Below are 14,641 nucleotides of genomic sequence, written 5' to 3'. Positions count from 1 at the left end.
TTGAAATAAAAAGGCTAGGGAAGTGTGGAGACATCAGGAATGGCTATGAATGTTGGCATGTGTCATTTTTTAAAGACCTTGTATAATGCAAATATAAAAAGCTCACTAGTAGACAGCAAGGAAAACAGGGTAACATTAAAAACACATTGTTTTTTGGCACGGCAGTTATTGTTATTATTATTTAAACGAGCAGTTTAACCAGTTTTGCTACACATCTATTGTTAAGTTGAGACATCAAAAATCTGACAGTATCACCTACTCTTCAAGTGTTAAAACCAAGTGCAGATGTAGTGGTGTGTCTAAACAGCATCACCTTACATGGGATATAAATGGAATCACAGAAAGACAAATATCTTTAAAAAAAAAGAAATCATCCCTCTACAGGAGGTCTCAGACTTATTTTTTAGCCTCATTTAGCTTATTTCATCTAGATTTTTCTGTATATTCAACCTAACCCTTGGGGGGAAAAAATCAACAACAGAGAAAAATCACTAATAGTGCATTAGGAAGGGAAATATTGCAGTACTTCAAGGCAAAAGCTTGGTTAGAAATTCCAGGCACATTTCAAACCTGACAGCCTTTCAGGATTCCTGCCCTGCTCACACATTTCAAAAGAGACTTCAGTAAGGGGCCTGAATTTGAGCTTTTGTGTCAGGGCACAACACAACTCTTCTTTATCACCATATGGAGATGCATATATAGAATTCTTTAAAAAGCGAAGAAAACCAAGGTTAAAAAGGAACAAGTCAAGTGCATCTCTTTGCACAGAAATAGTCCATTTTGACAGCTGATTCTCCATCTTTGAAGTCATACATCACACATAAAATAAATACAGCTTGCAAAAAAATTAACAAATCATCTTAACTGTCTACTGTATCCTGGACTGCCTGTATATATATAACAAAATCCGTTTGGATTTGTAATTGTTTAATATGGGATTTCCTGGACAGCTAATATTCTCACAAAAAATTGATACAAGTATCACAAGGGGACAGGAGATGGGGAAGTCATAGCATATTTAAAATTTGAACTAAGACATTTTTATTAAGGGATGAATGGAAGTTGAGGTTGACATTCAAAGCAAGCAAATTCATTTTCTAGACAGTGATAGCCTAGTTCAGTATTACTTTTAATTTTTTTAAAAAATGGTTTCCTAAACATTTATTGTAAAATTTTAGTTTTCTTTGAAGTTTCCTAAATGACAAAGTCTCTCTGTCACTCTTTCTCTCTCTCACACACACACATGCATACAGGCATACAGAGGCAAGTCAAAGCTTTTCAGGAGACCTGTTGCTAATACCAGTACCACTGAATGATCTCATCTCTCATTCTGGCTAAATTCCAACATACAATTTCATTAACCCAGGTACTGCAGGTGATAAAACTCATTTTTCCCTAAAGAGACAGCTAAAAAGTACCAGTTATACATTTATGAAGTACCAGCAATCAAAATTATGGATTTTCTAAAAGGTTTTTAACTACTTTTATTGAAAGGAAAATCGCTGTCTCAGACTTTTGTGACACTATTGCTAATAATAAATTTTACCATTTAGACATAGCAATAATGTGGGAGATGGTGTCAATAAAAGGTATGAAACAAAGATGATCCTTGTCTCTTCAGTAATGCTTTTTGATTAGATACCGGAAATTAAAAGTGGGAAACATAAACTACGCACCTAAAACTGTTATGTGTAATTACAAAAGACAGTATGTTTAGTTCCAAGCACATACAGCAAATACTTTGAATATACATTTTATAGTTATTTGGAATACTGGCCACAAGTAACTAAAAATAAACCATGAGTTAGAATAGGCTCTAATAGATTACCCACTTATTTGAAAAAAATGCCATTCAAGAATATCTTTGATTGTATCTTTGGGTCACTTCACTAAAACTTTGCTTCTAATAATATTCTATACATCACTAGAGGGCAGTGTGGTATTTAGGCCACTCTGACCTTTTTAAGTAACTATTTGAAAGGTCTTGAACTTCTGTACAACGTGAGAAAGGTTAACAAGGACGTTGTAAAAAAACAGTGGCATACATACCTGAAGTACAACTCTCACATGACAACCACAGAAATGAACGTCATTTCTTCACTTGTTAAGAGTTCATGTATGTTTACCATGAACAGAATTTACTTTTGGGGGGTTATCTTGTTTGAAATTATAGGGGATTAATAACATAAAGCTCCTTTATTTTATTTATGTTTGATTAGGTGAATTGGCAAGGAATCTGCATTTGAATTTTAAAAACATATATTCCTTCCAGCACCTATCCTTTCATAACTTACAACCCATTTCCCTGTAAGACTCTGCTTTGTTAACTCTAAAAGTAACTTCAGTCCTCAACTGACATGCAAATGATAGCAATTAATGTATTTGAAACAATTTATGATTTCCGGCCTTCCTTCAACGTGTATTAGCATATACCTGGTCTCTTTAATGTGTACTTTTCCTCCCCCAAAACCACAAGCATAGCTGCTGGAATTTCATGTGGAAATGCTTAAGGGGTTGAAAGTTAACACCTTTGTGAGCCGAACAGCCTCACAGTTGCTGCTAAACAAAAGCCTCTTTTAGAAGCTTTCCTGAAATGTTTTCTTAACATGTTCCAAGTAGTTTTAGGCAAGCAAGTAAAGTAAACAAGATGTTACCATGATAAAAACACTTGTGAAAACATTGCAGTGTGCCCAGTAAGTTTCTTTTACACAAGCTCGCCTTAGTTTTGTTATGAAGCAGATTACCAAGTAGTCTCTTGTTTACAAAAACCTTGATTTAAAATGTATTCAAATTAAAGGCATTATTGCTTCTATGAAGCACTAGGGATAAGTTAACTAATGCTCTGAGGAGTCACAGTTCCATTTCTGGTAGTCTGCCAATTCACATTTAGGTACAATGTCCAAACAGTGCCTGCCATTATCATGCAAAAAGAGAAGAGCTTCTCTGTGAAGTGTCAAGAGGCACCCTCAGTCACCGTAGCAAGAAAGTAAATATTGCCTGGCCTCCGAAGTAGCTTCCTTTTCTTTGTTCTACTAAGATCGCTAACTATAGTTTCCTTCACCAAGAATAAAGCTTCAACACACATATATTCTCAGTGCCTACAGATGACTGTACTGTGCACACTGCACAGATATCCACTCTGCATTTCCTGAGGAAGTGAACAGGTACCGAAAGGGACATACAAATCATCAGATCCTGCTTATTCAGATAACTTTAGTTTTTAGTGAGTTATTTTAATGGCTTGTAGAATGGCTTTTTAATGGTTCTATTTTAATGGGTTTTATTGTTTCAGTTGTAAGCTGCCTCAAAGAGGCCTCTGGAGAGAAAGAATATAAATTTCCCAAATAAACAAATAAACAAGCAAACAACTAATATTCTGGTGTTCTATTAATAACAGAGATGGTTTACAAACATTAATACACAAAATATCAAATAATCCCTAATCAAACAGATAAAAATCCTTATAGCACACAAATTATAACTAAAAGCTAGGGATAACATAAAATCATACCTTGACAGGATTGCAATGATGAAGTTTTAGGGAGAGGGACTTTCACAATGTAAAGGCGGATGTTGAAAAGACCATCCAGGCTCATACTACACATAGTTTTGATAATGTGGGTTCCCAGAGCAAAGCCCCCTCTGCAAAGTACAGGCAGGAACATATGGGCATAAGTAGTCCTTCAGGTAGACCCAAGGCAATTCTGATCATGACCAGAAATTTGAATCAGGCCCAGAAACACATTAGTAGTCAATCCAGTTGGTACCAGCTCAGTTTAACATATCCATCACATTAAGCCCTACTAAAAATTCTGGCTGTGGTATTCTGAACCAGTTGATATTTCTGGACTATCTTCAAAGATAGCCCCACAGAATATGCATAACAATAGAATAATCTGGATGCCCCCAGAACATGTAAGTCCTTGGCCAGATCAATCTTCTCCAGGAACAAATCAACTTAAACTGGTAAAAGCACTTTCCAGCTCTGGCATCTGCTCATCCAGAGACAGAGATGAATCTAGGAGTGTTCCCAAACTGCAAATCTGCTCTTTCAGGAGGAGTACAAACCAGCAGCGGTTCAACCAGGGATGCCACCTGAGATGCCACCTTGCGCTGGCTCTGCCCCAAGTAGCTAATGTTCTCTTCTTATTCTTCTGGTGTTTTCAAACACAGCATGGCAAGCTGCACATACTTAATAGGGATTCCTGAACTCTCACAAGCATATCTGAAGTGGTGAGAAGGGAAGAAGCGTTAGCTATATGAGGAGGTGAGGCAGAAGGAGGAGATAAAACAGGGGTTTCTGCTGCCTGACACCACCACAGAACTGATTGTAAGTATAGCTATTCACAACAAGCTTTACACTTATTCTTGCATCAATTTTATACCACACCCACATCACTGTCATTTTATCTGGATTACATTTCAGTTTGTTAATCCTCGCCCAGTCCTTCCAGACACTAAGGTGGATTCAGTTATCTGCTAATGTGGGAATCACTCATCTCAAGATGCCTTCCTGTCCTCAGAGGGAGAACATCCTGGATTTCCCCTTCCTGCAAGCAGTCCCTTCTGACCCCAGGAAAGTTTATTCCTGGGGGTGACAGCCCCAGATGGAGCCATTTAGGAGGTAGGCTGCACTGAGGACAGGAAAGAGGGTCCTGCGACACAACTTTCCTGGGTTAGAAGAGACTCCGAGGGCAGGGGAAAGTGGTCAAGGTCTGTGATTGTCAGCACTTTCTTCTGATTTGACGAACCCATCCTACTGACTAATACATTCACTGCCATATATATACACTGATGACAAGTTGACAACACATTCCAGATGGTCTCCCCCAGCTGTTTCATGCAAATGTTGAACATGAAGACAGATGTTGCACAACATGGTAGATGGTTAAGGGGTACAACAAACTTTTTCAAGAGTTACTTTATGAGGCTTATCCTTCAGGAAAGATCCAAGTTATTGAAAAGTAGTAACTCCAAAGCTTATTCCCATCAGGTGGTTCAAAAGAATATCATGGGTGATGGTATTTGAAGCCACCATGGAGTCCAGAAAAACTATCAGAGACAAACTTTATATCGAGAATGACATAGCTCAATCATAAAAGACCAAGACACTTTCTGTGCCATGAGTAGCGATATAGAACAGAAAACTGCTTTTCCATGGGGAAAACTGTTCATTTCCCCAAGGAAAATTTTCTGCTCCACATATGTAAACATAATCTATTTATCTATGGCTTTCAGTGATGTTGTGATGCAGATCAATTGTGTCACATGGGCTAAATATGGTATATGAAACATGGACAAACCTCACTGCTTGCACATGGTATATTTGCCTTCTTGTGCTAACATAACCTTTTTCTTTGTGGGCTAAATCAGCTAGTTCACGAGGGGTTACATTAATCTGATGTACATTTTGCTAACATTATTTAAACATTTAAATAATTTATTTAAATTTTAATTAGAAAATTTTCCAATGCAAATTCTCCAAGAGAACACACATCAACAATCAGGAGAGAAACTAGACTGAAAAGGATCTTGATAACCTGCCTTTAAATACTCAGAGTTAAAAATCACTGAAGAAAAGCAAATTATACACTAGCTGAAAATTATTCAGTGTTACCTTGAACTGACTTCTGGACCTGATAAGTAAGAACATGCACAAAACTATGCCACAATAACATACCAACTATATTACAAGATAGTAATACGGACAAAATATTAAACAATATACCTAACAACTCGTGTAACGTATTGCTTCTTTTAAGCTCCAGCTGTCTATCAGGAACACTCTTTGGAGTACTTTTGTTAGTGGTTCTTATGTTATGTTCCCTATATCAGTTGCAGTTCACCACATCCTGTGTGCATTGAATATTTCTAGAGATGCACTGAAGCTTAAAATTTATGGGGTTTACAGACAGGAAGGAAACATTGCAATGTTGTCTAATCCTCCTGAGCCATGCATACTCTATAGTATGTTCCATCATTCATTACCTTGAATACAAACAAATCACATATACCACCTGCACTGGTTCCAAAATTGTCCACTTCAGGTGAGCATAGACCAGGTTGGGATAAAGCTTTTGAGAGGTCAGGGATCCAACTGGTTGTAAAGGTGTATCTTATGAAGCAATCCTAAACAGTTTTAAATAGAATAAGAACAATTCTGGGAACTACAGGCCAGTTAGCCTGACCTCTGTACCAGGGAAGATACTGGAAAAGATATTAAAGGCACTAATATGCAAGCATCTGACAGATAACATGGTGATACGGGGAAGTCAGCAAGGATTTGTCCCCAACAGGTCCTGCCAGATCAACATCTCCTTCTATGATTGAGTGACAGGTTTACTGGATCACAGAAATGCTGTCAATGTAGTTTTATCTAGATTTCAGTAAAGCTTTTGATAAGGTTCCTCATGATATCCTGATAGATAAAGTAGTGGACTGGACTCTAGAATGGTAAGATGGATAGGGAACTGGCTGGATAAATGCACCCAAAGAGTAGTTGTCAATGGCATCACATCTGATTGGAGGGAGGTGTCCAGTGGAGAGCCACAGGGCTTGGTCTTGGACCCAGTGCTTTTCAATATTTTTATAAATGATTTGGATGAGGGCATGAAGGGATTATTCATTAAATTTGCAGATGAGCCCAAACTGGGAGGAGTAGCAAACACCCTTGAAGGCAGATAGAATTCAACAAGATCAGAATACACTGGAAAAGTGGGCAGATATAAATAAGATGCAATTTAACATATGTAAGTGCCAGGTTCTCCACCTGGGTAACAAAAATGCAAAGCATGCATACTGGATGAGGGATACATTTCTGGGTAGCACTATGTGTGAACAACATCTTGGGATACCGGTGGATGGGGAGCTAAATATGAACAGTCAATGTGACACAGCAACGAAAAAAAGCAAATGTAATCAACAAAGGCATAACATCCAAATCACAGGATGCCATTGCCCCATCACATACCACGTTGGTCAAGCCTCACCTGGATTATTGGGTGCAGTTCTGGAGGCCTCAATTCAAAAACAATGTGGACAAATTGGAATGGGTGCAGAGGAGAGCAACCAGGATAATCAGGGCCTGGAGACCAAGTCCTGTGAGGAAAGACGGGGGGGGGGGGGGGCGCACTGGGAATGTTCAGTTTGGAGAAGAAGAGGTTGAGGGGAGACATGATTGCTCTCTTTAAGTATTTAAAAGGTTATCACTTAGGGGAGGGAGCTGTTCCTGCTGGCAAAAGAGAACAGGGCTTGAAACAATGGGTTTAAATTACAGAAGGGAAGGTACAGGCTGGACATCAGAAAAAACTTCTTCATGTTAAGAAAAATTCAACAGTGGAATCAGCTAGCTAGGGATGTGGTGAGTTCCCCCTCATTGGTAGTCTTCAAGGAACGGCTGGACAAATACTTAACGGGGATACTTTAGCCTGTTCCTATACTGGACAGGGGGTTAGACTAGATGGTCTGTAGAGTTGGCCTTTCCAACTCTATGATCCTCAGAAGTAAGCCCTATCCTATTCAACAAGGCTCACTCCCAGGAAAGGAATGCAGCCTTAATATTCCCAAACACTATCAGCAGAATATGCAGAAGAAAAGACTCTAGATGAATCTAATAGATTTGTCATCTGTTTGAATCCAAATCACGTTTCAACTCAGTGATCCCAAGCATATCAAGTACCTGCAAAGGAAAGAAGCCAACTGGTGGCTTTTCTGCAGGATACTCTTTTTCTTCTGTATTAGATGGTATAAAATATGGATTTAAGTGAGATGGAACACACGACAGCTGCCTACTCTCTTGTTTTTTACAGCCCGGAATGAGGCCATTCTATCACAGCGGTAGAAGTGGACTTGTTTTTGTTTTTCTGTTACCTGAGTATTCCAGGCAATGCAGGGTGCGTCAGTTTCATTAGATTTAGCAGAATCACCTGCTGGTAGCAGTTAGCTCTGACTGATGCTGCAATTGCATGACAACCAGTGGCTGACAGACTAAAAGAGAATAACCCCCAGAAAACCCCTGTGTAAAACTGCAACTTATTTGGAAAAGAAATAGGGAAATGAATGCGTACAATAGACAAGGGATCTGCTGGTACTGATAAGCATCCTCATGTTGGCTGTGAGTGAAAGACAACTACAGTCCCTGTTTGTACAGAATTTATCTTTAAAAAATCAAAGAATCTCACTCTTGGGAACAAACACACCAGAATGATCATAGAGAAGTGTCAAAAACCCTGTTTTTGATTTGTCATCAATTACTTTCTTTTCTCAGATGGTTTGAAAGAAACAAAACCCCATCAACCTAAGAATCATATTTTTTAGATCTCACAATCACTCCTCCCTGATTTCTGAAGACTGGCATTGTTTATACAGAGTTGCCATTTTTGTGTAGGTAATTCTTGTACATTTTATCTATCCAAATAGATGGCTATTTGAAAAGGGCTTTGTGGCTTTGGACTGACACTAAGAGAAAGACAAATTTAACAAGTAAGCACAGGCAGAAGGATCAGACAACAAGCCATCCATTTGGGCTGGTGTTATACAGACAGCACACCAAGGTTTGCCTGACCTAGCTCAACCCTGGCCGTTTCCACACGGCTTACCACTGCTCGTAACAACCCGGAAGATCGTGCAAAAAACATGGAAGATCGCGTTTTCTCATGTGAGATTTGCGTGATGTCACGTGAGAAAACGCGATCTTCCGCATTTTTTGTGCGATCTTCTGGGTTGTTATGAGCAGCGGTAAGCCGTGTAGAAACGCCCCCCATGTAGTAGTACCCAAAGCCCAATTTCACAAGAAGTGCTTAGTTATAACACCTGATACTTTTTGAGTAGAAAAACCAGTACAGTAATATTCAGTGTGAGCTGATGTGTAGTAAATTCTGACCTTAGTATGTAAGTAAAGTGACTTCAAACCTTGTCAATCCAGAATTTCTCACTGGAACCAAAACCAAAATGCTTTTTAAGAGCATAAATATTCTGAAATCGCTTGCAAATGTAAACAAGCAGGAAGAAAGAGATACTAGCACTTCACACAAATCTGAGCTTTCAAGCATCTTGACTGGCTTTTTTGTAGTGACTTTGCTCAAATACTAAATCATCTAGCTTGAACTGCTATCCTGACTATAAAAAGAGGGACAATTTAAGCAACCTTATTTTTCTAGAAACACCAAAGATTTCTGTTTCCATGACACAACTTTTCAGCGTGATCTGGATATTTGTTGCTAGCCCTGAAGCACAAATGCATTAAAATAATTTTACAAACTACACAGCTTATCCTAGCCACTTCAATGGCTGCAGCAGCTCTGCACATGCACCCGCTGGAATTCCATACAGAAGTTCTGTATATACACAATCAGGACAGATATAAGAAACGGCAAATAAATCAGATCTGTGAAATGTCCAAATGACTGGAAAATGGGCTTCTAATTGTGTCATTCCCAGGAATAACTTACAGCAAAGACCCTCTGGCTCAGTGGTGAACGGAGATAGGGTGGAGGATGCTGAAGAGGCTTCAATGCAAGTGGATAAACTCCCAGAACAAATACAAACATTTTATAAAAACGTTTTAGACCCTGCTCTGTGGTAGTGATGGCAGTGAAGAGAAGCTACTTCTCTGCAACCACTGCTTCCGTGCAATGGCATCCAGTGGAACTGCTCCCAACTCCAATATGATGTCTCTCGTCTGTGAAGCAGTTTGCAAGACAAAGTAATCACATTCTTACCTGGATGCAAATTCTGCTTGTAGAACAAATACTGGACATTCCATGGGGATAAACTATTGCTTTTGACTTCTAATTTTTAAGATCTGAGGATAGTCACGAGATGCCTGCCTGGAATGTGGCTATAACTTCAAAGTTCGATCCTTGCTCATTCTAGCTAATTACATCCATGTCAGAGCTGACTGGTTGTATACAAAACATAGTCAATGTCTGATGGGAAAATAAAGTATTCCTAGACCCCCTTGAAAGAGTCAGTCATTAGATCAGCCCTTCTTTTGCAGCATTTTCCTCAAACTAGTGATGGCAACCCAGCTCCAGTTATTGATGGATTGAATGGACTACTTAGATCAGTGGTCTTCAATCCATGCAGTCCTGGATCTTATGCAGGTCCTGTGTGTGGAAAGACCAAAGACCACTGATTGAGACTCTTTTCAATACAGCTTGTTTTGGCAATGACAATGACTGCCTTGGCAGATGACTTTCACTGAACGAGAGACAGAAGATACTTGATTCTGTTGACTTGCTTGGAAATCTCAGCAGCTCTCAGGATCAACCACTATGGTTATCACACTGGATTAGCTGTCTGAGTTAGGAACTGAATGTTCAGAGGAGGGGCCATGGTAGAGCATCTACTTGACATGAAGAAGGTTCTTTGTTCAATTCCTGGCACCTCTGGTTAAAAGGATCAGGCAGTAACTGATGTGAAAGACCTCTACCTGAGAACCTGTACAGCCGCCGCCAGTCTTGAGTAGAAATACTGATGTTGATGGACCAGTGGTCTGATTCAGAATAAGAGAGCTTTATGTGCTCATGTTTTTTCACCATGCTAAGGAACTACATGCACTGTCTTTCCACTCTTGACATGATGTCCCAAGGGGGTGGCACTGTGGACCATTTCTCCACTCCATCACATTAATGCTGCCAATGCTAAGGGTCCTTTCTCCCCAATACTATTAAACATTTACATGACACCTCTACTTGCCCTTTGGAAATTTTGAACAGCTATCTGGATTTAGTAATGACCTGGAAAGGAGCGAACAAACTGAAATCCAGTGCAGACAAGACTACTGCGCTATCGGTTACCAGTAATGTTTACTTTAAAAAAAAAGGGGGGGGTATTCTGTCCTAGATTGAGTCAGACACTTTTCAGCAACTTTGACTGTTATACCAATTGAGATCGTTCCTGGAGAAAACACCATCCTAACCATTATCTATGTCTGATAAAATCCAGTCATTTATGTGGGTTCTTTTAATTCATTTTTCTCTCAATGCAGACTCAGAATGGCTTAGGTTGATGGGAACAGTCTCTCCCCAGGCACACCTTCTCTCCAAGAGACAGCTTCCTTTTAAGCTTCCAGGGACTGGAGGGGAGGTGCAGAGCAAGTGGTGCAGAGCTCTGGCTCTGATGGCAACAGTTCTCCCCAGGCATGCGGGGCTGTCTAACATAAGAGTATAAAAAAAATAAACTCAGAAAAAATATAGTGGCTGGCTATTAACTGGGACAAACAGAGCTGGCCATATTTTACTGGAGCTCAAATATTTCACTAACACTCTGTTTCTAGACACTGTTTCTGACCTACAGGAACTTCAGCTGTTGTGATCTCCATCGTTCAAGGACTGTCTGCTCACATAAGTACCTGATCTTCAGTGAAAGTTTTGCCCCCTAGCTTTGGAGATGAAGTTGATGACTATTGGAGAGAGAGTTTCCCTGTGGTGGAACTACATGTGTATCAAGATGTCAGATAAAGACAGGGCTTTTTTAAGCCTGAGCTTTTAATGGAAACAGGCCAACTGAAAAAGGTTGTCCTGCACTGCTTCTTGCTGTTCAGTAATGGAGGATTTTATTTAGTTTGTTAAATGTTTGAGATCATAGTTTTTCAGTGATGAACTAGGAGCAGCCTTGGGGAACAAAGATGAAAGAGGTGATAAAAATATTTTAAACAAATAGGTTAAGTACACCCAGAAATTATTCTTATATCTTCCAATGCAAAGTTCTAGTGTGTGAATACCTGATGACCCAACAATCTGCAGAGCTACATAAATGGAACATCCCACTTGACAATTATTTAATGTGTGACACGGACACTCAAATATATATTGATACACATGAATGACTGGCTTCCAAAGATTTTGTATGTTGTATGTAATAGTAGAGTACAGAAATGGAATTTCAGTATTTATGAACATTTGAACTAGCCTTAAGCAAAACTTAACAGCAAAGAGGTAACTTCAATTGAACTGATTCCTATTTATTCAATAAATTGTACTTTCCTATACAAGAGAAGTTTATCTCTTATTATGAATGCAAGTATGGTATTTATATCAATGCGTACTACAAACAAAAAGCAGCAATAGAACATCACGGTAAGTTTACCAAAACCTGAGATGAGGTGAATACATGTGTTATAAACTGCCTCCATCAATAGCTAAGAAGTTTAACACGAGCCAATTCCATCTTCAGTTATTTGGATGTCAATATAGATTATCATCATATTCTAACGGAACACAAAGCTAAAAGACAAGGAATGGGATGGAAGGTCCTTGGAATGCTTAATCCAGATAGGTTGCTTAGACAAATGGTATTCAAGGAAATGGAAAAGTAATCTATTAAACATTGTTGCTAGATACCCCAAAATCAAAATATACCAGCATTTCATCAATATATATTTGAGTGGAATTAATGCAAAGCTTTCCTAGCTCCTTATTGCAACTGTTGGTAAACACTATATAAGGCAGACCACAATCCAACTTTATATGAAATTTGAAGGCAAGAAGCAAGCCCAGAGGGCATGGGATGAGTACAACTCTATTTGGCTTTCATATATAGAATTATTTACCAGTCCATGAAGAACAGATCACTATACCGCTATAAAACCATAAAAAATACTACTGAGCAAATCACTACAACCTTTACTTTTATCTACCAGGATACTTGCATTTATGACTAGAGATGGGCACAATCCAAAATACAAACCAAAATTCATGACAAACCAGGCTGGTTCACGGTTCGCGAACCAGTGGTTCGTCAGATCCCATTCTGACGAACTGCCACGAACTTTAGGCTGGTTTGTTTGGTTCGTTTTTTGGTTCATCACTGCAGACAGCCTGCTGCCAATCAATCAGTTTCCTAGGCAACAGGGGATGGACCTCCTGCAGACCTTCTGCTAACCCAGAAGTGATCTTCTGCTGGCCCGGAAGTGATTTTCTGACCTGATGTGACGTTTTCATGAACCAAATGAACCGGTTCGTGAACCAGGGGCAGGTTCATGAAAGTTCGTGGTTCATGAAATTTGAACCACAAACCACATAGTTCGGTTTTTTTCCAGTTCGTGCCCATCTCTATTTATGACACTCAAGAAGGCAATATTTATGCATAATGTTTTCCTTGGTAGTCTAATATAATCAGAATTTATTTTTTGTAATATTGACTTTGCTCAATATGTATTTGACACAAATTAATTGTGTACACAATTCTGCCAGTCTATAAATAAAGGTAGGCTAAAAAACCACAATAACGTTAAAAGTACAACTAAGAGAGCAAACCTATACATGTCTATTCAGAATCTTACTTAGGACTACTGGGGATTACTGCCAGATAAAGTGTTCTTACCATTGCACTGTAACAATGCCATCCTAAGTAGTTACACCCTTCTAAGTCCCTTGTCTTAGAAAGGTGTAACTCATTTCAGGACAGCAGTGCTATCCTAAGGATACTTTCCTCGGAATAAAATCCATTGAGTAGGATTCTGAGCAGATCTGCTTAAATTTCTTCTCTAAGTTGCTTAAGTTTCTATGTAAGATCAGAGGTTCACAACACAAATGCAATGAAATTGTGGGTACAACACGGTAGTGAACGCTGAAATATCACTGGCTGTGATCCATAAGGGACAAGAGGGAGACATATGTGTGCAGCAGAACAAAATTCAGTAACTGCTGATGTCATATGATACTGAATGAAGTTGTCTGGTAGGCATTCTTAAATGCTCTTCTAAATTGCTCTTACTGAGAAAAATAGGACTTGCATTTAAGTGTTATTTGCAACAGATACCTTTGAAACGAAATCCTGGACAATAGGAGATATTTCAGGTCATTCTAAAATCAGAGTTATGCTTAGTGAAATACATGAAATGCTAAAAAAAAATCACTCACTTTAGGAATGACTGGAAATCTTCGCATACTGCTTCGCAGCCTGGCCATTTGCATACTCCGTGCCCATAAAGCGGATGGCTATGAGAGTGCTCTTCATGGGATAAACTGAAGTGTGGGGGGAAAGGAGGGAAAACCATTATTATGTGATACTTTTAATGAATTTATTTTGTTGCTTTGCTGAAAGCAAAAGTGTACAGTTATAAAAAAATAAGTGAAGACCAAGAACAACATAATGTGACTCATGAAGCTGCTCCTCTTTGAGCTTCGCAACAAAACTGTCTAACACAGCTTGTAGCAAGTGTAGTAGGCATCCTCTGTGTCTGATTAATTAGTTACAAGCTTAGTAAAGAACTGAAATACACATAGGAAATGAATGTTGCAAAGGCAACATTTGCCAGGGCAAGTCTGATCTAAGAAACACAGGAACAACACGATAGATATATCTGCATGGGCAGAAAATTACCACAGCACTTCAGCAATTTAGCACCTTAAATAATTTTCATGACTACAAGCATTCCAAATTGTTATTCAGAAGAGGTAAAACACACACACTGAATGAGAGATATTACTGCATCTTTAACACTACAATACTACTACTTGTAGGTTTGTTTCTATTCCTATGCCTTCTTTCAAGCCTTGTTAATAATCCCCAGCAAATGTGAAGTACCAACATTTTCACAATGTAAAATTCATTATAACAAGAAACATAACAGTGAAAGAATGCAGTCGTTTCAGCAGGATGGAAGGCACCATTAACTTTTTAAAATTTAGCAGCG

The 14,641-nt window shown here is 38.9% G+C and overlaps 1 protein-coding gene across 6 annotated transcripts in view; it reads right to left on the bottom strand.

Moving 5' to 3' along the window:
• The window catches only part of FOXP1 (forkhead box P1), a 714,752-nt gene that overhangs the window by 68,374 nt on the left and 631,737 nt on the right, over positions 1 to 14,641 (bottom strand). For all 6 annotated transcript variants that reach the window (XM_054975302.1, XM_054975305.1, XM_054975306.1 and 3 more), the window contains one exon: positions 13,866 to 13,970. In XM_054975302.1, coding sequence (XP_054831277.1) covers positions 13,866 to 13,970 — 105 coding nt within the window. The remainder of the gene's footprint in view (positions 1 to 13,865; positions 13,971 to 14,641) is intronic.

This window comes from Eublepharis macularius, chromosome 4 (assembly GCF_028583425.1).
Source record: "Eublepharis macularius isolate TG4126 chromosome 4, MPM_Emac_v1.0, whole genome shotgun sequence".
NCBI classification, from domain to species: domain Eukaryota; kingdom Metazoa; phylum Chordata; class Lepidosauria; order Squamata; family Eublepharidae; genus Eublepharis; species Eublepharis macularius.
The sequence above is the reverse complement of the archived record's forward strand: the minus strand, read 5'-3'. Positions and strand labels throughout refer to the sequence as shown.